Source organism: Mizuhopecten yessoensis, unplaced genomic scaffold (genome assembly GCF_002113885.1).
Source record: "Mizuhopecten yessoensis strain PY_sf001 unplaced genomic scaffold, ASM211388v2 scaffold3819, whole genome shotgun sequence".
Classification (NCBI taxonomy): Eukaryota; Metazoa; Mollusca; class Bivalvia; order Pectinida; family Pectinidae; genus Mizuhopecten; species Mizuhopecten yessoensis.
In genome coordinates, this window is record NW_018405235.1 from 91,081 (window position 1) to 113,733 (window position 22,653).

The following is a 22,653-nucleotide window of genomic DNA, read 5'->3' on the forward strand; positions in this document are numbered from 1 at the left end:
CATTTCAGACATTTGTAACGAACCTGTGCTCCGTCGCAAGATCACTCACTTCAAACGCTATCAGTTTCACGCGTCTCGGATCCACGGTTCCTCAGTTTCAGACGACATGTCAAATAACGATGCTGTTATAGAATCTACCGACTGTTGTCGGGTTCCCATACAATCAACAAATACATTCACGCCTGGATTCTTCACAAAACGAGCAAAGAGAAAAGTTCGAATTAACTTCCAAAAATAACTCCCTCGTGGAGGTCAAGGTCCCATTTACGGTGTTCACTGTATTTATCCATGCGCGAAATTTGTTCCGGGGGAAAATCGAAACAATTTCAAATCCAACTTTCAGCTCAGATTTCTATTGAAAAACTGGAATCACCCTATAGACATATCATACGCAATTGTATTGATACTAAATTGTGGAATAAATTTGAAGTTTTTGTTAAAATGTCAAAGTACTACTTTGCTTGCCAATCAGCACGCGACAATACGCTGTTCAAACTATTGAACGAAATTGTGTGGACTGTCGATAAGGCGGGCATTTTTAACTTTAATTATAAATTATAAGTTAAAAAAGAACATAAGAGGAAGAGAAAACGTAAATATAAGTATTGAACTGTTTTTGTATGATATTTATGATCTATTTGAATGACACAGCTTTGCAAGCAAACAAATCATAATGCGCTAGCGCGCATTACGTTGTTTGCTTGCAAAGCTGTGTCATTCAAATTGATCATAAATATCATACAAAAACAGTTCAATGCTTAATGGGCCTCCAAATAGCATGACATGGAAAGTTACTCTTAGTCAGAGAAACTCCTTTTGGTTGCTTCAACTTCTATAAAGACGAGAGAAAAATATGCTGCATGCAACAAAAATATTATTGAAACTCTTCTTCTCGATTAAACGTGTGTACTGATGCTATGTACCCTTTACCTTAAGACCGCCATCTTTAAAACATTTTCTAAAGTAAAAAAAACTCGATTATTAAAGCCAGATAATGAAACTGGTGCCTCCAAGTTTTATGAAAACCGCCAACAAGATATTCAATATCAAGAGCATCTTTTATTTTCGATTTTTATTTTTCACTGCTGAATGACTCTTCGATCCAATTAAAAAATGTTGTGGGTTAAGCATTTTGAAATGAGGGTTCAATATCAGTAGGCAAAACTAATTGGGTGTCCTGATCTTATAGAGTTCCTCTAGCACCAAATACGATACACTGTAGTAACCCGCTTAATCGGATGTGGACATATAACTCACTGTCAGTCTATGTGTAGGCGTCATCATACTCCTGAAAATCTGTGTGTGACGTCGTCATACTCCTGAAAATCTGTGTGTGACGTCATCATACTCCTGACAATCTGTGTATAGGCGTCATCATACTCCTGACAATCTGTGTGTAGGCGTCATCATACTCCTGACAATCTGTGTGTGACGTCATCATACTCCTGACAATCTGTGTGTAGGCGTCATCATACTCCTGACAGTCTGTGTGTGACGTCATCATACTCCTGACAATCTGTGTGTGACGTCATCATACTCTTGACAATCTGTGTGTAGGCGTCATCATACTCCTGACAATCTGCTCCATCACAACCAGCTACTGTCTCATCACCGTTGTTACTGGGTGTGTAATACCGTAACGACAGCAGGAGTTATAACAATGAGCTTCTGCTGCTACCAACTCTCTACTTCATGTAACATCAACAAGAATTTGGTTTCAATCTTGTTCATAGCGGCTGCTTGTACTTTTTGATCAAACCTTATATAGAGCTGTATAATTATTTGTATGTATGAATTTGTTTCTGCGTGTGTTGTTTTTCACCAAAGTGACAATCAAAGACATTTGATTAATTGTATTCATCAGAAATATCATATACAATTTGACCTTTGCGGATTATGATTTATAGCTTTGTAGTTTATTGCTTAATTTTCTATCTGATTATTCCAACAATTTGGATCAAAATCTAATCTGTATCATACGAACATCGTCAACTTTGATGTTTAATTTCAAAGGTCATCTTAAACTTAAAAGCTCTCCTGAAACCATGAATTTGGAAATTTTTACTTTCAGGGTGTGTTTACATTACTTTAAATGTACACCATCAAAGGTCTGTACTCACGAAAGCCGCAGACTTTATGGCCGTTCAATATAATTGGTTTAATGCAGCTTTATCAAAATCGCCTAATTTACAGTCAATTGAAACAACAGAAACGTATGGTTGACTATTCCGTCTGTTCGTATTGCAGAGTTATCTGTCCTTGTGAGCAGATATTGATTGTTACGTCATTAGTTTGTGTGAGAAAATTACGTTGTTTTCTCAAAAAATAATGACGTTACTCTCACAAAAAATGACGTAACAATCAATACCTGCTATCAAGAACAGTACTATTCTCCGAAAAATGTCAAACGTTTACTCAAATCTGTAAAAGGTCATTCATATGTTGACATACATGATTTTAAATTGTTTAGAAGGAATCCACCAGAGAACTGCTATATTTTAGGTTTCTTTTCCAAGTTATACTTTTATTCGAATGCACCTGTCACTATGTGGAACTCTTCCAACTGGAGGTACAATTATAAGTAAACCGAAAGTAGGAGAAAAAATGTCCACATGTAATGAAACGTTTTGTAGTCATTTATTATTTACTCGAAGATGTATTATTAATTTATAACTCGAAAAATGAAAAGATACACTGAGCGCTTTTATTTTCATCATATATATATATTGCTCCTGAGAAATTAAATGGATTTCATCATGTTAAGCAGGTGGTGCACATTCCCATGAGTATCGATCCTTCATCAGGTAATGGAGCACCGGCAAATCTGGCTATTTAGTTTCCATGTAGTGTAAGCTGATCCAGCTTCTTAGGACGCATCTTGAATTGCCGGTGGTCCAGTACCTGTTTATTTCGGCACAGGGGTTTGTAACAAATGTCTAAAATACACATGTGCTATACTTATATGGGTCACAGCATATTATGCTTAGGTGGACTGTAGCCCATATTAGTAAAGCAAATATATGTGTATTTGAGATATTTTGTTGTAACGAACCACTGTGATTTGGGTTAACATTTACTGGTTACAGTTTTAAGTTTATTACTGAAATTGGTATAAAGTAAAAGAAACGGAACACAATTTTATTTTAGGTGTAATGATCTACTGATGTTTGACTGGGTAATGATATGATGGATGTTTTGAGGCCCCAAATTATCCATATTGGCGACCGTTGCTACAGGAAAAATCCATCACTGCATAGGGATGTAGAGGCTGACGAAGAGGAAGATTACAACGGTAAATATATTGTATCTTTTCTAAAATATTAATCTTCAAGATTTTCTCCTGACAAAGGGATTGACACATGTACAAACTACATGTTGTTAGCATATGTTCAGTATTAATTCATAAGCGAATAACCGGTACTAAAATCAGTAAAATGCCAATTTAATTACATGTAATAGAAGCGGTAAAATGCACGGCCAGACCAGGATTTGATCCTGGGACCCTCCAAACTCTAGAAAGACACACTACCAATTCAGCTACCTGGTTGTTGACATTCAATCCAGTTCTTCCCCAGTCCTCCCTCCTTTTTTCTTAGTTTTCCCCCTTGAGACACAGCTATTTTACAACTAAGATTTTGGTATCCCTTTGCCAAGCATTCACCCAGTACTTGAAACAAGCATTGGCAAGCTTGCCAATTATGTAATAGGAGCAGAAAAATGCACGACTAGACTGGGATTGAAACCCAGGACCATCTAAACCCTAGACAAAAGCTAATCCAGTTAAGCACCCAAGTCCAGTTCCACTATAAATGTGAGAAATAATTTTCTATTTGCAATTTGATCATACTAAACTGGACCCGGAGCTTCCTTCCAAAATAGACTTAGAATAAACAATTTTTTACTATACAGACATTTCTCAGTCAAAACAAAAGACGTTGTGACAACCAATAAAAATCTGTTTTGAGGAAAATTTTATTTTCAATACAGTCATTTGCAATGAGTCACAGATTGGTAAATAAATAATAATAGTGAAGAGTAACAATTAGACTGAACAAGTTGGTACAATTTGTGATTCATACTTTTGTATAATAAAATACAGTTAAACATATTTGAAGCCATGATTGTGCTTTATCATCATTGTTTAACATCAATTCATGTATCTCTGGATTTTTCCTGTCTTTTTATCTGTATGTCTAAATAGCAGATTTGTTTCCAGAACCATCAGAACCTGTTGACTGTGGTTGGAATGATGAAATCTGCGACTTTCGAACACCAATAGAGGAAACAGACAGTGGATTCCAGTTGTCACTAGATATTCCTAGTGCTTTGTTCAAACACATCATCGGCAGGAAAGGGGAAACACGACGTCGTATAGAAAATGAGACACGTACCCAAATAAGAATTCCAAAATCAGGACAGGAAGGACCAATAGGTAGGACAGCATCCTGTTTAGGTATTGCAAAGCTTCATAGACAAGAAAAGGAAATGTTGTATGGGACAAGTCCACCTGTATGTAGAGCAAATGCTCAATATATTCAACAATACCCGAGGGACAAGGTCCCTTCAGACAAGCAAAATAGATTGGACAAGAATCATTTAATAGAATTACTTATTAAGACTCAATACATATTTGACATTACTACATAGCAGGCCCCACTTGAGATTTCCTCATGTCTAAGATTTCCCATAGACAATCCATTGCTTGAGATTTTCCTTAACTTTGAGATGTTTTACACAAGTGGGCCCAGTAAGACTAAAATTCAAATGATTGGACAGAAAAATAAAGGACTGGGATCAAATTATAAAAAAAACAATCTCATTGTATTAAACAATTTACTGGGAGTCAAATCACATAGGATAATGCACCATTGACAAGCTGGAAATAACCATGCTAACTCAACAGATAAGATAACAAAGACATAAAGCAATACTCCGTATATATAGGGCACCAGAACCATTTATACTATCACCACAGTGCCATTGGCATCACATGTACTACATATGTAGTATGGAGCTTTGGTTTAGTTTATTTTGGCATTTGTAGTCAGTTGATTAGTTAAACCCATATAACGAACATATCCTAGTCATTTAATGCAACACAAAGTACATAACAATGCAGAGCCCCTAATTTACATAAACACGTAAAATAGCGCTTCTTGAAAATCAAACCATAGACGTTATTTGATTAAAACAGTAAAAATGTAGTCAAATTAAGAAGAGGATTTTGTTTCAGAAGTATAAAGGCTTATTCTGATGTCATACAACTTGCTCCTTAATGATGTATTTCTCATAATGCATGAAAGTGTGTTCCTTAATGATGTATTTCTCATCATGCTTGAGAGAGTGTTCCTTAATGATGTATTTCTCATCATGCTTGTGGTCACTGTTTTTTTGTTGCAGCGATTGTTGGAGTTGACAGGAAAGGAATCGTTTCCGCCAAAACTAGAATTGATGTAATTGTCAGTACTGCCCGCCAGAAGGAGCAGTTCACCCACTTCCTTTCTATCCCGGTTACCAGTGCAAAGATAATAGAGAATTTCCTGGAATTTAAAGATGATGTTTTACGGGAGTGTGATGGGGTGAGTGTTATTGTCATATTCAACTTACCAACTTCTCCTTCACTTTTGATCATACCTTTAAATTTTGTTTATTAAATACTAATTTTCTGTATGGAAAATACATTTTTTCTCTCAAAAAGAGTGAATGTTTCTTCCTATAACTAAGTGTTATTAGCTATTTTCACATGAAAAATAATTATACTAACTTGCATTACCTATATTATTACAGGTACGTTTTGTCCATCCCACATAACTTGAGTAAAGATAATTCCATATATGGTTAATAATACTGTTGGAAATTTACAAATTTTACAGTTTTAAACATTTCTCTCTCAGGGAACATGAGAAATAAGGTTTGATATTGGCCTATTTGTCATAGAGTTTATCTTGATGAGGCCATTTTCTGTCAGGGAATAAATGAATTTCACTATTACTATACTTGGTGAAAAGGAAGACATATTTAAATGTGTTTTCTTAGTATGAAGCCTTTTTTTTTTTTACTGTAATGGCTTTCATTTTTGATAGGACCGAGGAATTGATTCCACAATATTCCAGAAACAAGAGAAGTTGCACCTGACATTAGGAACACTAGTGCTTCTGTCAGAGGCTGAGGTTCAACAGGCACTAGACGTTCTCCAACAGTGTCATGAAGACCTTGTCGGGTAAATTCTGTGTGTAACCAGGCCAACTGCTGTTTATAGTATAAAATCCTAGATGTTTTCCTGTTACCGACTCATTATTTCTGGAGGTTACCCTGTTGCTTTTGTAAGATAGTTTCTGCAATCAAAATTGTACTGTTATGAGTTAAGATAATGAAAACAAAACTGTTATGATACATTGTTTGTTGATGCAGTGACCAACACATTCTTCCAGAATAATATATATCACTGTATTAATGGTTTCAACTAGGGAGTAGGATACAGAGACATTCTTAGCTCTGCTGAGGAGGGGAAATAGTCTAAACATCAGGTATGCTGCTTGAAGAAGGATATATGTCCAAGTAATGGGTCTACTCATCTCATTTGATTTTATCTGACACCCTTATTGGTTCAAAAAGAGTATTTATATCCTTGAATAGTTTCTAAAACACCATACAGGGTAAACACGTTCCTAGAACATCATCAAGAAGATGTGGTGTAAATATCTGTCCCTTAGCAGTGGTGTAGCCTTGTAGAGACAGACTTTTCTATAAAAGTCTCAAAGACAATGTGGAATTCATACAGGTCCAGAAACAGTGGCAGGACCTGGAATCGCTGTATGGTAAGGATGACCTTGTGGAGGTAAACACATCTTTAGTGAACTGTTGTTATATTTCAGCCCCATTCTGAAGGGTCAGCGACTAGCCCCTCGTATTCAGGGTGTTGAATACATGAATGATGATCCTAGCTGTGTTGATGTTCTCTATGCTAAATTGGAGCCGGGAGAGGATCTAGACAAGTTTGTATTCATATATAGCATCTTGTCATTCCTGAAGTTTTAGTGCTGATTGTAATTTCTTAAGTTAATGCTAATACAATGCAATTGTTTCTTTTAAAATTCTAAAGAATATTTACAAAAAAACACATAAAAAATGACGATTATGAAATATTTCACCTGAAATTTTCCTGATATCAACATGTAGGTCTATTTATGAAAACTATTTTACATTCATTCTATGGTATATGTATGTCACAGCTGGAGCAAGGTGGTGATTTTCTTGTTTTATATAATGTTGAATCTCATTAGTTTGGACATACTGTAACAGATATTTGATAAACAGCTTTTCAGAAGTTATGGATTTATGATGGTGATATTTGATGTAAATAATTACATGTGACAGGCTGCAGATCCTTGTGGACCGTATTGTTGAGAAGTTCAACATTAATGGATTAATACAACAGTCCTACAGCTCAGTGAAACTTCACATTACTATCATGAACACACTGATGAGACGCGACCCTACAGGAGCCGCAGTACCTCGACCCCAAGATAGAAGGTCACGCCCCAATGATTACAGAGATCAGAGAGGATCACAAAACAAGGAAAGGGAGTCATTTGATGCGACGAGTGTGCTCAAGGTTAGCTTATAAACAGGATCGTTTTCTGAGTCATTTGATGCAACGAATGTGCTCAAGGTTAGTTTATAAACAGGATCGTTTTCTGAGTCATTTGATGCGACGAGTGTGCTCAAGGTTAGTTTTATTAACAGGATTGTTTTCTGAGTCATTTGATGCGACGAGTGTGCTCAAGGTTAGTTTATGAACAGGATCGTTTTCTGAGTCATTTGATGTGACGAGTGTGCTCAGGGTTAGTTTTATAAACATGATCGTTTTCTGAGTCATTTGATGCGACGAGTGTACTCAAGGTTAGTTTTATTAACAGGATCATTTTCTGAGTCATTTGATGTGACGAGTGTGCTCAAGGTTAGTTTATAAACAGGATCTTTTTTCTGAGTCATTTGATGCGACGATTGTGCTCAATGTTAGTTTAATAAACAGGATCGTTTTCAGAGTCATTTGATGTGACGAGTGTGCTCAAGGTTAGTTTTATAAACATGATCATTTTCTGAGTCATTTGATGCGACGAGTGTGCTCAAGGTTAGTTTAATAAACATGATCATTTTCTGAGTCATTTGATGTGACGAGTGTGCTCAAGGTTAGTTTTATAAGCAGGATCGTTTTCTGGGTCATTTGATGCGACGGGTTTGCTCAAGGTTATTTTATAAACAGAATCGTTTTCTGAGTCATTTGATGTGACGAGTGTGCTCAAGGTTAGTTTTATAAACAGGATCGTTTTCTGAGTCATTTGATGCAACGAGTGTGCTCAAGGTTAGTTTTATGAACATGATCGTTATCTGAGTCATTTGATGTGACGAGTGTGCTCAAGGTTAGTTTTATAAACATGATCATTTTCTGAGTCATTTGATGCGACGAGTGTGCTCAAGGTTAGTTTATAAACAGGATCGTTTTCCGAGTCATTTTTGTCATTGGTTTTGAGGTCAATTTTGTAATGGTTGGTTTTAACATGTAAGTTTGGGGTCCTCAAAAGTCCTTATCAGTGAACACATGGCATACCTGCTAAATGACCCGCATCTTTAACCTTTCACTTGCGACCAACTTATGACCCAACTGATCTGATGCGTAAATGTTTTTTTTGTCGTACATGACTATTTATTTTGAGAAACATGTCTTGAAATATTTGTCTAATTTAGGGTGTAGAGTCTTCTAGTTTAAAAAGAAGAATAACACACATCATTTGTTTTACCTCAAGGGATGTGATGGCCTGTACATAGCAGCAGTGCAGTAAGAGTTGTGCCCCTTGATCTGTATTTTCTCTCAAACAAGAGCACATGACTAGAATAATAGAAATGTAATTTACGAATCATTTGATGCGACGAGTGTGCTCAAGGTTAGTTTAATAAACATGATCATTTTCTGAGTCATTTGATGCGACGAGTGTGCTCGAGGTTAGTTTATAAACATGATCGTTTTCTGAGTCATTTGATGCAACGAGTATGCTCAAGGTTAGTTTATAAACAGGATCGTTTTCTGAGTCATTTGATGTGACGAGTGTGCTCAGGGTTAGTTTTATAAACATGATTGTTTTCTGAGTCATTTGATGCGACGAGTGTGCTCAAGGTTAGTTTATGAACAGGATCGTTTTCTGAGTCATTTGATGCGACGAGTGTGCTCAGGGTTAGTTTATAAACAGGATCGTTTTCCGAGTCATTTTTGTCATTGGTTTTGAGGTCAATTTTGTAATGGTTGGTTTTAACATGTAAGTAGAGGGTCCTCAAAAGTCCTTATCAGTGAACACATGGCATACCTGCTAAATGACCCGCATCTTTAACCTTTCACTTGCGACCAACTTATGACCCAACTGATGTGATGCGTAAATGGTTTTTTTGTCGTGCATGACTATTTATTTTGAGAAACATGTCTTGAAATATTTGTCTAATTTAGGGTGTAGGGTCTTCTAGTTTAGAAAGAAGAATAACACACATCATTTGTTTTACCTCAAGCAGAGACGTATAATACATGTATTATACGTCTCTGCCTCAAGGGATGTGATGACCTGTACATAGCAGCAGTGCAGTAAGAGTTGTGCCCCTTGATCTGTATTCCCTCTCAAACAAGAGCACATGACTAGAATAATAGAAATGTAATTTACGAATCAGTTTCAAGGTATCATTAGCAGTAAGTGTTGCCAAGGTAAATGGTAACATTCATGCCCTCGAAACCATAAAGTTCCCTTAATACTCCTGGTACTCAAAAGATATACATCTTGAATAAACCAAGAAAGTGTATACTATCCTATGTAATTCTAATTGCTGTGGAAATTTCAATTAATAAGTAAACTTAAAGTTCTCCCAAGTAATGCTGTTTTGTAGAAATCCTTTTATAGAATCAAATGTGTCAGAAAGGTTTATGTTCTTTATTTAAATGGGTTGAAGTAAATATTCAGATGTGTATGTAACATCTCTCAGCACTCGACTGGATTAGGAATAGAAATATTAATGTTGGTTATCTTAGGTTTGGATTTACATGTGCTTTATAAGGAACTGTTACTTGAGAGCTTGTACAACATCTATACATGTATCAGTGATTATTCTATTTATTATTTTACAATATATATTTTTACAGAAATTTGGAGAATTTGACTTTGGTGAACATCCAATAAGAACAATCCACCTGTCCCAGAGACAAGCTGTCGCTAAGGATGGTTACTATGGTTGTGCTGGGTCCCTTCTGTTACCATAGCTACCAATGGACCTGTCCCAGAGACAAGCTGTGGCTAAGGATGGTTACTATGGTTGTGCTGGGTCCCTTCTGTTACCATAGCTACCAATGGACCTGTCCCAGAGACAAGCTGTGGCTAAGGATGGTTACTATGGTTGTGCTGGGTCCCTTCTGTTACCATAGCTACCAATGGACCTGTCCCAGAGACAAGCTGTGGCTAAGGATGGTTACTATGGTTGTGCTGGGTCCCTTCTGTTACCATAGCTACCAATGGACCTGTCCCAGAGACAAGCTGTGGCTAAGGATGGTTACTATGGTTGTGCTGGGTCCCTTCTGTTACCATAGCTACCAATGGACCTGTCCCAGAGACAAGCTGTGGCTAAGGATGGTTACTATGGTTGTGCTGGGTCCCTTCTGTTACCATAGCTACCAATGGACCTGTCCCAGAGACAAGCTGTGGCTAAGGATGGTTACTATGGTTGTGCTGGGTCCCTTCTGTTACCATAGCTACCAATGGACCTGTCCCAGAGACAAGCTGTGGCTAAGGATGGTTACTATGGTTGTGCTGGGTCCCTTCTGTTACCATAGCTACCAATGGACCTGTCCCAGAGACAAGCTGTGGCTAAGGATGGTTACTATGGTTGTGCTGGGTCCCTTCTGTTACCATAGCTACCAATGGACCTGTCCCAGAGACAAGCTGTGGCTAAGGATGGTTACTATGGTTGTGCTGGGTCCCTTCTGTTACCATAGCTACCAATGGACCTGTCCCAGAGACAAGCTGTGGCTAAGGATGGTTACTATGGTTGTGCTGGGTCCCTTCTGTTACCATAGCTACCAATGGACCTGTCCCAGAGACAAGCTGTGGCTAAGGATGGTTACTATGGTTGTGCTGGGTCCCTTCTGTTACCATAGCTACCAATGGACCTGTCCCAGAGACAAGCTGTGGCTAAGGATGGTTACTATGGTTGTGCTGGGTCCCTTCTGTTACCATAGCTACCAATGGACCTGTCCCAGAGACAAGCTGTGGCTAAGGATGGTTACTATGGTTGTGCTGGGTCCCTTCTGTTACCATAGCTACCAATGGACCTGTCCCAGAGACAAGCTGTGGCTAAGGATGGTTACTATGGTTGTGCTGGGTCCCTTCTGTTACCATAGCTACCAATGGACCTGTCCCAGAGACAAGCTGTGGCTAAGGATGGTTACTATGGTTGTGCTGGGTCCCTTCTGTTACCATAGCTACCAATGGACCTGTCCCAGAGACAAGCTGTGGCTAAGGATGGTTACTATGGTTGTGCTGGGTCCCTTCTGTTACCATAGCTACCAATGGACCTGTCCCAGAGACAAGCTGTGGCTAAGGATGGTTACTATGGTTGTGCTGGGTCCCTTCTGTTACCATAGCTACCAATGGACCTGTCCCAGAGACAAGCTGTGGCTAAGGATGGTTACTATGGTTGTGCTGGGTCCCTTCTGTTACCATAGCTACCAATGGACCTTTTACAGACATTGTAATACGGTTAGACTGACATGAATATCTACGAGAAAAAGACAAATTATTTGAAATTGAGGTTGAAGAATAAATGTGTAATTTATTTGACTCTTAGTTCTGTTTTTATAAGGTGATGGAACTTGAACTTGTAACACCTTTTTCCTTAGAATGCATTTTGTTGTGATAAAGAAAAAACAATTATCTGCGTGGAATTAACATCATCACCATCAGGAATTATTACTGTGTGTATACATAGAGAATAATACATGCCTTTTTCCATATCACACCCAGGATCAACCCGAGACTGCAATATCATCCCAAGGGCCTTCGGCCCTTGGGCTGATATTGGTCGAGGGTTGATCCTGGGTGTGATATGGAAAAAGGCGTGTTTTATTCTGTTTATTACATACTTTCTAACAAAAACTACTATCTTCTGATTTATTTTTATTATTGGAATATTGAAAAACGAAAAAAAATCCAAAAGGGGTGTGATATGGGTTTTGCGGGCTGATACAGGTTTTGGGGTGTGATACGGTGGGGATGATACAGGTTTTGGGGTGTGATACGATGAGGGCTGATATCGGTTAGAGCAATTGTGTCATATTGCATATACAAAAAAAAACGTATTTTTTAGTAAGTATGTAATAAAGTGTATTATATATTGGACTAGAAATGTTACCAAGGGATAAAATGGCCATCATCACATAAAATTATTACGTTTCAGACAAAATTGTTTCTGTTATATCAAACTTGGATATGAGGTCCACAGGGCTTGTATCACTTTCCTGAATGTTCCTGATTTTAATTAAACCAAAGAAAGAACTTTTTTCAAAGACTAAAGATATTATCTCACTAATTTTGGTTACAATGCAAAGAATAAACAAATGTCTACACTAAATAGAGGCTAGTACATGTACTAAAATTTTAGACTTTTAACCTAGAAATATATCTACTCCTATAGCATAAGAGACCGCTGGTCGGCCTTTTTTCTATCAGATATCATGTCAAGATTGAGGGCTTTATGTGTTCTGATCTCAATACTCTTATCCTCTCAGCACACCCCTGGACTATATCATGACAATATGGAAGGCTGTTTACCTGACACCTTGCAGATGATACAGGTAGACAAATTGGATGTCTTTGATGAACATTGATGGAATCGTTGGACGGTGTCAGGGTACAATTGACAGGGTACAGTGTCGGGGTACAATTGCCAGGGTACCGTGTCAGGGTACAATGGACAGGGTACGGTGTCGGGGTACAATTGGCAGTGTCAGGGTACAGTTACAGGGTACAGTGTCGGGTTACAATTGACAGGGTCAGGGCACAATTGACAGGGTAAGGGTACAATTGACACTGTCAGGGTACAGTGAAAGGGGACAGTGTCAGGGGACAATTGACAGTGTCATGGTACAATTGACAGGGTAAAGTGCCACGGTACAATTGACAGGGGCAGGGTACAGTGACAGGGAACAGTGTTGGGGTACAATTGCCAGGGTACCGTGTCAGGGTACAATGGACAGGGTACAGTGTTCGGGTACAATTGACAGCGTACAGTGTCAGGGTAAAATTGACAGGGTACGGGGTCAGGGGACAGGGTCAGGGGACAATTGACAAGGTACAGTGTCAGGGAACCATTGACAGGGTACAGTGGCATGGTACAATTGACGGGGTACAGTGTTGGGGTACAATTGGCAGTGTCAGGGTACAAATGACAGGGTACAATTGACGGTGTCAGGGTAGTCCCTTCTGTTACCATAGCTACCAATGGACCTGTCCCAGAGGCAAGCTGTGGCTAAGGATGGTTACTAATTGTACCCTGACAATTGTACCCTGACCCTGTACCCTGTCACTGTCCCCTGACACCGTACCCTGTCCATTGTACCCTGTCAATTTTTCCCTGTCAATTGTTCCCCAACACTGTACCCTCTCAATTGTACCCCGAAATTGTACCCTGTCATTTGTACCCTGACACTTTACCCTGATACTGTACCCTGTCAATTCTCCCATGCCACTGTCCCCTGTCACTGTACCCTGCCCCTGTACCTTGTCAATTTTACCCTGTCAATTGTCCCATGACACTGTACCCTATCAATTGTACCCCAACACTGTTCCCTGTCAATTGTACACCAACACTGTACCCTGTCTCTGTACCCTGACACTGCCAATTGTACCCCAACCCTGTACCCTGTCAATTGCACCCCGACACTGTACCCAGTCAATTGTACCCTGAAACTGTACCCTGTCAATGGTTCCCTGACACTGTACCCTCTCAATTGTACCCCGACACAGTACCCTGTCAATTGATCCCCGACACTGTACCCAGTCAATTGTACCCTGAAACTGTACCCTTTCAATTGTACCCTGTCAATTGAACCCTGACACTGTACCCTATCAATTGTACCCTGATACTGTACCCTGTCAATGTACCCTGACCCCGTACCCTGTCAATTTTACCCTGACACTGTCAGGGTACAATTGACAGGGTACAGTGTCAGGGTACAATTGACAGGGTACAATTGACAGGGTACGGTGTCAGGGTACAGTGTCAGGGTACAATTGACAGTGTCAGGGTACAATTGACAGTGTCAGGGTACAGTGACAGGGTACAGTGTCAGGGTACAATTGACAGGGTACAGTGCCACGGTACAATTGACAGGGTACAGTGTCATGGTACAGTGTCACGGTACAATTGACAGGGTACAATTGACAGGCTTTAACGTTTGGTGTAGCTCCTCTGTAATCTTCAACCTCAAGCTTTCATATTTGTAGTCACATATACCAGGGATGCTGAGAGGGTTGAGAGCGGATTACCCTTGGATTTTGAGTATAATATCACTTTATATAGGTTAAAGTAATGTATACCTAGCAGCATGAACACATGACTGGAGGGTTTAATAGTTTAAATAATTAAGTGTAATGGTCAAACAGACCTGTACTAGTGTCATTCATATTAGGGTGGTTGGGTGGAGTAGTGAATAACACACTAGCCTTTCATCAAGACGGCTGGAGTTTGATTCTCTGATCGGAGGTGAAAAGGTATAGGGTCACCTGCGCGACCACGTTGGTTTTCTCTGGGTACTCCGGTTGCCTCCCACAAGACCCCAGGGCGCTAACATCCGGGCAAACAAGAGTGATGAATATAAGTTGAACAAACCTGTTTCAGAATAAAGTTTATAATGAATTAGTAAATTATTATGTCCAGTTAATATACCCGTAGGTATATGTACATTATATGTACTTATATCAGTCTGTACAGGGAGGTTCCTTTATAAATATACTAGAAAACAATATTTGTGATTTATCAATCTTTTTTAAAACGTCATTCTGAGAAGACCTTTTAAAATAGGTGATGTTGAAGCTAAACTAAATGGATTTTTACAGTGTTTAGGTCAACCGGGTCAAAACGCTGAGTGAGCTTATGCTGTAGTGTAGTGTCTGTCATTCGTCAAGCATCAACCTTTTACTTTAAGCGACATGTTCTTAATATATAAGAGGCATATAGTCATGATGTTTGGCCAGTAGCATGATTAAATGTAGAGCTATAAAGTTTGTTCAAAAGAATGACATTCAATCATAATTTTGAACAACATCTTCTGAATAACCAAAAGACTTAGGGTAACGATATTTCGCTAGTAACATGCTAGGATGAAGGGCTATCAAGTTTATGAAAATATATGACCTTCACCGATATTCAAGGCCATGGGTGTCAAAAGTGATAGAAATTACCAAGATGCCTACAGTAATGATATTTCCTTGGTGAGACGAAGAGCTATCAATACTTTTAAATGTCACAGGGGCAAATGTGTTGATAACATTAAAACAAGTTCTTCTCAATAATAGAAGGCCAAGTGTGATGAGATTGGGTCAGTGACATGCTGAGATTAAGGGTTACCCAGTTTGTCAAAATGAATGACCTTCAGCTACAAACAAGGTCACAGGGGCAAATATGTTGATAACTTTTTCTGTTAAACCAAAATGCCCAAAGTAATGATATTTGGCTAGTAGTTTGCTGGGATGACCGTCTATCTTCCATATCCAAGATCACGCACATCAATTGTGTTTAAACCTTTATGCTACTTCTTCTGATTAACCTGGGGTCTAGGGTCATGATATTTGCTAGTAGAATAACTAGGTGAAGAGCCGTCAACTTTGTTCGAATAATAGACCTTGACATTGACCCTCATTCAAGGTCACAGGGGTAAAATATGCTAAAACCTTCAAAAACCTTCTTTTGAAAAACCAAGTCAGTTATAAATTAGGGTGACTAAATGTTCCAGTAGCCTGTTTGGTTTAAGGGCTATCATATTTGTTCAATTAATGACCTTGACACACTTTCAAGGTCACAAGGGTAAAATTTATTATAACCTTTGGTGGTGAGATTATAAGTATGTAACGAAAATTTCAATGAAGATTTTTAATTGTTGGATACCAAGTAATCAAATCTTTCAACATACACTTGTAATGTACAGAATTACAATACTCGGCCTAGGAATTCAGCCTGTCGATACTTTGATGGTAGTATATAAGAAATGTTGAACATGTGAGCAATACAGGCCCATTGAACCTTTTGTTAATAACATCCCAATTTTGGCCAAGCCTTTATATTTTATAACAGCATGAAATAAGATTTCGTCTAAGTCTGTGATAACTTAGGAGTGACACGAAAACAAACTTTCCATGTAAAACAGCAATAAAAAAACTTTAATATGTTGACAAATGACTGATAAATCAGGTTATAAAGAAAGGGTTTTCCAAGAAATCCCAAAATCTAGTTTTTTAAATGGTGTTAGGTTGCCCGACAACCTTAGTTATTTAAGTCCATTGCGTGATTTACGACATCCTTGATGAAGGCTTGTTACAACACAATAAACAGGACGTGGAGTAAACTGCTGTAGTTATTACATTTTATCTTAAAAAAACACAGTTCATTGTATTTTCATTCCCAGGTACAAATACATAAATATTATCCATGACAGCAATATACTGTATTAGACACTGAGTAGGAGCCTGTTGTGTCAGCATTACATAACCTATCCTGACTCACTCTATTGGTCGTCTGTATGTATACTATTATATCTGTAGCTGCTGTTGACTGTATATTTGTTTAGGAGATATCTTGTAAAATAATAAAGATATTTCTATAATTTATGGGGATATCTTATACCCACTGGAGGTATCTCGTATAGTGCTAACTACATGAGATATATCTATTACATTTACAGATATCTTTAATTCAATTAGAGATGTCTTTAATTCTTCAAAGATATTTCTCTTAAATGTACCTGTGTAATTTATTACATTAAAAGATTTCATTTTAACATCCCTCTTTTAACACTTACATGAAATATCGCAGAAGTATCTTAAAATGGTGTAGAGATGTCTCTATTAGAATGATGTCTATTTGAAATAAAGCCATGTTTTAAGAATATCTTTAAAACAAAGATTATAATTCCATATTTGGAGGACACCCCTACAAATATACTGTATTCACAACACGTATCATACAAATCATTGTAGAACTTTGGGAGGAGTAGTGTTAACTTTTTTGAAAACAAAGGGGCACTCACATAAATAATAGCCGAAGCATTACTCTCATAAATATGGCGAGATCGAAATATTAATCACAGGCGCAAGATTTCAGAAAACTCAGCTGAAAACTGTAGGAGTTGTGTGGAAACCGATTCTGTCTACAGAAAGACGGACAACCCGATTCCAGAATACTCCCAACTCTAACTTCGTGGCGGATTGGGTAATGACGTCACCTAACATTCTACGATATTGCCAATGGTAACAGTTAGATATTTAACCTAAAGGTTCTTAATTATCGTAGCAGTTTTTAAATGGAAAAGCCAATGTTACCAGTCTCACCGCCATTATTAAGATTTTATTAACATTCAACATTTAAGTTTGATAGTGTATGAGGTTGAGAGTTACTGTTAGTGTATATATTTTCGTTGAAATCGTATTTTCATGGTTTTCGCATAAAAGTATTGCCGTGCTAACTGTAATTTGTTTTCCTTCATAGCATATATTGTAAGTGCACCAATTCATTAATGCACTTATCTGTTAAAATGTGATAACTAATCCGCTAAATCAAGTATATATGTGAAATCTGTTTACGGAAACCTGATCGAGAAACATGTTGCCACGCAATAAAGAAAACGCACATTTCTGGTTATTTTCACTTGATTTAATGGTGCTGCCTAACAATTGGAAATCCGTGATAAAAACCATCAAAGAGTGAAGATTGATGGATGATCAACGCATTATACAGACTTCAGATAACACCATGGGTATTCACTACTTGGGGATGCTTTCTCTATACGGTCGATTCACCAGCCTGTAAAATATGATCAGTTTGAAAATTACACTAACATTTAGTACACATATGTCAAAAAGTGTACATTTGTATAGGGTGAAATTGGAATATGTGAGTAGAGACTAGCATTGAGGTGGCCCCAGAACACAAGATGAATTTGGTGATAACTATCAGTATTATCTCTACAACAAAAACAATACTACTGTACTGATCGTGTGGATATATCAGTATAAAACTTGATGTAATAGAAGATTTCTGAAACTCGAAGTGTTTTCTAATATCTAGACGCTTTTTTCGTGCATCTTCAAACCCAATAGTTACGCTCTTGATATAAAGAGAGCGCAACACCTGAATATAACGGAACGAATTTCAAGACGTCTCAATTGTTACGTCATTTGAAATATACATGTAAGACACTTGTAGTGGCCGAGATGATTTGAGATTGATTTTTTTTAAATGTCCAGTATCAACAAAACTAACGCCACGCATCAAAAGTATTTTTTTAATCTTGTATTTTATTAATTCCTTTTTCTATTATTAAACTTGATTGGTTTTATTTTTTTCCCTTTTTATGAACGATACGGACGGACCGGGAAAGAAATAAAACCAATCTCCTAAACAATCGACTATGGTCGTATAAAACGTAAGTCAACCACCCGTGGTAGGTAATCAGCGTTTTAATAAGTAAATCAACATGTTCATTTCGCTAATAGTTTGTCGGTGTTGCTCGACCTAATTAAGTTAATATCGCATTCACAAATACATTCACATTGAGGCTACCCATTTAAGATCCAAATAGCTGACCACTGAATCGTGACGCTTCCCTTTTTCCTTTGTAAGGCTCCCTAGTAACGTATAAACAAACACAGTCGTTTGTGTGTAACGTTAACGATCGTACGTGACAGGCCTTTTGAAATAGTATCTGTATAATCTAATATTTGGCTTACATGCGCAAGTTTCTATAAAAGTACCTGTATTTCCTGATGTATATTGTTATGTCCATAAGCTATTTATATGAACTATTAGTATTTTACGAATGCTCGCTAATACCATACATGTCCATGGCACTATGACCGGTGTGGTTAGTACAGAACCAAGTTAATTCCTCTATTCGTACTTCGTTCAGCATTACATAATGTCTATATATACATTGTATGCATGCTGGAATAATAAAAAAGGCATGATTTATCTTTTGTTATTAGAATACGATTCCTTCGTGTGTACATGTAGTTTGAAGAAAACTATTATTATTTATTTATTTTTGTGACAAAAAAAAAAAAAAAAAAAAAAAAGGTTTTCCCCTTGGNAGGATTTGCCCTTGGTATACCGTATATAACTGTAACGGCGCATCGTTCCATACAGCGCCAGTAAGTCGTATGCTACATTGCAAGCATCCATCTACTAATCATTAGCTTTGCTGTACGCCAATGAAGGCGCGACGCGCTGGTTTTTCCGTTATAAGCCAACGCTTTTATGTGACCGAGTACAGCTAATACATATTGACGGGTGGATACCTACATACCCATTGTATAGCCTCGCACTGTTACCAATGTAAACATGAACTGACAGGGTTCGCTATAGAGAAAGCGATCTATGTCGAGGCTCTGTAGTGTGTAGCCGGTAAGCCACGAGAGTGGAATACGGTGAGAATATCTGTGAACTCTTTAACAGAAACATGTGACCTAGCCGAATTATCCCGTGGATGTTTTACCTGTGAGAGACTATGGATGATACCCTTAGTGTTGGGGACGTCGTGTGTCTGTACTCCTCCGAGAGTTACGGCTTCCTGTTAACCACTCAGTCAAGGTAAGGTACCCACATAACGGGACAATTCAACCATTTCTCGGGAACCGTTACAAGTACATAATAACTATTGTCATGTGGTCAGGTGGTATACACGTTTACTGGGTGTCATCGAAACTATTTTATTTAATTACTATTTACACATTTTTCTCTCATTTAATAATTGTAAATACAAGTAAGAAATGATCATTGGATTATTTCTTGGTCACAAGTGTGGCCTCGGTTCGGATTGTGTATTACAGAAATGGACATAGTTATGAACATCGTTTATTTCGCCGTAAGAAAAATATCCCATCAAGATGTCAGTACATATATGAACATAGTGACATTAAATATCCAATCTCGGTGACAGTTAATGATAAAATTATGGGATGTCCGTTTTAAAATATCTATGACAATTAACTATTTCTATACATTAGCAGACCTCAGTTTTGTAGTAACACATATTGACATTTTTTTTATTGACAGCCTTGTAATTGGGCTGAGTTGATTACCACAGGGTACATTTAAAAAATTCTACGTCGGCTATGGACCGCTATAGTAAAGTATCCCTATAAGTCAGCTCCACTTTAAAACGTTTTGCAAAAATATAGAGAGACTCGGAGAATGAAGTATATTGGTTTCTTTATGGACTACCGAGTTCATAATTTGTTATACTACCACACACATTTTCCGGGCTGGTCACACGTTTTTTAAATCGTTGAATAAATTTGATATCCTGTCTAGATATAATGCGATGGCTGAATACAAGTTAATACATATCCCTTTACTGAGAAAAACATTTAAAGTCTCGCAACAAAAGCTTATATTTATACAGAATGGGATTTCATAACTTTAGCCCAATATCCGGTATCCAGATTCTTAATTAATTCAACCCACCATTGCTCATAAAGCCGCTAATAGTTCCCACATTGAAACCACAGACTTAACACAAAGTAAATAACACGGAGACTGTCACTCCGTCGTATCAATATGACGAACAGACTATTCCTTGCAAACGAACAAGAGAAGTCGTGAATAAAAGGAGGAAATGGTACTAGTTCAGGAAAGAACAGGCCTTCAGTGGGACCCTGATACTAGTACGGGGAAGAACAGGCCTTCAGTGGGACCCTGGTACTAGTGCGGGAAAGAACAGGCCTTCAGTGGGACCCTGGTACTAGTTCGGGGAAGAACAGGCCTTCAGTGGGACCCTGGTACTAGTTCGGGGAAGAACAGACCTTCAGTGGGACCCTTACATAATTGGAGTTGGTTTCTTCCGGCGTGTCTTCTGTTTAGGAGACATTGGAGGAATCCAAGAGTAGACCTATTGTATCCCGTGGATTTGTTTTCCATGTCCTTCCTGCCTACTGGGAACTCTGCGGTCACCTCCCACGTAAACACCCCTGTTTTCGATGTTTTCTTCCTAAGCACCGTCCCCATTTGACCCTGGCTAATACGAGAACGTTTAACCCCCTGACAAATACATAAATACCAATAGTATAATACTGACTAAACATTGAAACTATTGTGTTGAGTGAAAAAAAGTCACCGGATTTATACGTGGGTATTCTTTAATTCGATATAATTAAATTGTATAAGCGCTGTCATTTAAACCACAGTTCAGATACTTGCCTTGATATTAATTACTGTTTTCAAGTTTACCCTCCCCTATCCGCGTGAATTCACGTTTCTTTATTTATAATCATTTTCTCCTATGAGAAGTCGTATTATGTATACAATGTAAGTAAAATATCCAATACTGCGGAAATGTTTGATACAAATACAGAACTGATACTACATTATGACTAGTTTGACGAGATGTAAATCTTCAGAATCTTAAGTATTTATGGATAAGTACTCTTACCCTGGATATTAACGTCCTCTATTTCCCTCTAGTAGTGGTATCTGTTGCCCTGTACTGTACTCTTGTATAGGTGTATTACTCCAGGAAGTCCTGTCCTCTATTTCCCTCTAGTAGTGGTATATGTTGCCCTGTACTGTACTCTTGTATAGGTGTATTACTCCGGGAAGTCCTGTGCTCTATTTCCCTCTAGTAGTGGTATCTGTTGCCCTGTACCTGTACTCTAGTATAGGTGTATTACTTTGGGAAGTCCTGTCCTCTATTTCCCTCTAGTAGTGGCATCTGTTGCCCTGTACTGTACTCTAGTATACGTGTATTACTCTGGGAAGTCCTGTCCTCTATTTCCCTCAAGTAGTGGTATCTGTTGCCCTGTACTGTACTCTAGTATAGGTGTATTACTCTGGGAGTATTACTCCAGGAAGTCCTGTCCTCTATTTCCCTCTAGCAGTGGTATATGTTGCCCTGTACTGTACTCTTGTATAGGTGTATTGCTCCAGGAAGTCCTGTCCTCTATTTCCCTCTAGTAGTGGCATCTGTTGCCCTGTACTGTACTCTAGTATAGGTGTATTACTCCGGGACGTCCTGTCCTCTATTTCCCTCTAGTAGTGGTATCTGTTGTCACGTACTGTACTCTAGTATAGGTGTATTACTCTGGGAAGTCCTGTCCTCTATTTCCCTCTAGTAGTGGTATATGATGCCCTGTACTGTACTCTAGTATAGGTGTATTACTCTGGGAAGTCCCGTCATTTCTTTCCCTCTAGTAATGGTATCTGTTGCCCTGTAATGTACTCTAGTATAGGTGTATTACTCTGGGAAGTCCCGTCATTTCTTTCCCTCTAGTAATGGTATCTGTTGCCCTGTACTGTACTCTAGTATAGGTGTATTACTCCGGGAAGTCCTGTCCTCTATTTCCCTCTAGTAGTGGT

The 22,653-nt window shown here is 38.2% G+C and overlaps 2 protein-coding genes across 7 annotated transcripts in view; both read left to right on the forward strand.

Moving 5' to 3' along the window:
* Nucleotides 1-11,865, forward strand: part of LOC110448075 (activating signal cointegrator 1 complex subunit 1-like) — a 25,836-nt gene extending 13,971 nt beyond the window's left edge. The window contains exons 1-8 of one of the 6 annotated variants that reach the window (XM_021494113.1): nucleotides 1,547-1,624; nucleotides 3,148-3,292; nucleotides 4,217-4,432; nucleotides 5,401-5,579; nucleotides 6,084-6,220; nucleotides 6,876-6,995; nucleotides 7,378-7,615; nucleotides 10,181-11,865. In XM_021494113.1, coding sequence (XP_021349788.1) covers nucleotides 3,184-3,292; nucleotides 4,217-4,432; nucleotides 5,401-5,579; nucleotides 6,084-6,220; nucleotides 6,876-6,995; nucleotides 7,378-7,615; nucleotides 10,181-10,297 — 1,116 coding nt within the window. In that variant the 5' untranslated portion in view covers nucleotides 1,547-1,624; nucleotides 3,148-3,183 and the 3' untranslated portion in view covers nucleotides 10,298-11,865. Of the gene's footprint in view, nucleotides 1-1,546; nucleotides 1,625-2,564; nucleotides 2,615-2,641; nucleotides 2,805-2,838; nucleotides 2,922-3,147; nucleotides 3,293-4,216; nucleotides 4,433-5,400; nucleotides 5,580-6,083; nucleotides 6,221-6,875; nucleotides 6,996-7,377; nucleotides 7,616-10,180 lie in introns of those variants that run through there. The other 5 variants (XM_021494112.1, XM_021494117.1, XM_021494114.1 and 2 more) reach the window with 5 other exon arrangements.
* Nucleotides 11,866-19,532: 7,667 nt separating this feature from the next.
* LOC110448078 overlaps nucleotides 19,533-22,653 on the forward strand; it is a 189,636-nt gene continuing 186,515 nt past the window's right edge. Inside the window, exon 1 of the mRNA XM_021494119.1 lies at nucleotides 19,533-19,890. Within this exon, the coding sequence (XP_021349794.1) occupies nucleotides 19,808-19,890 (83 nt within the window). The 5' untranslated portion in view covers nucleotides 19,533-19,807. The remainder of the gene's footprint in view (nucleotides 19,891-22,653) is intronic.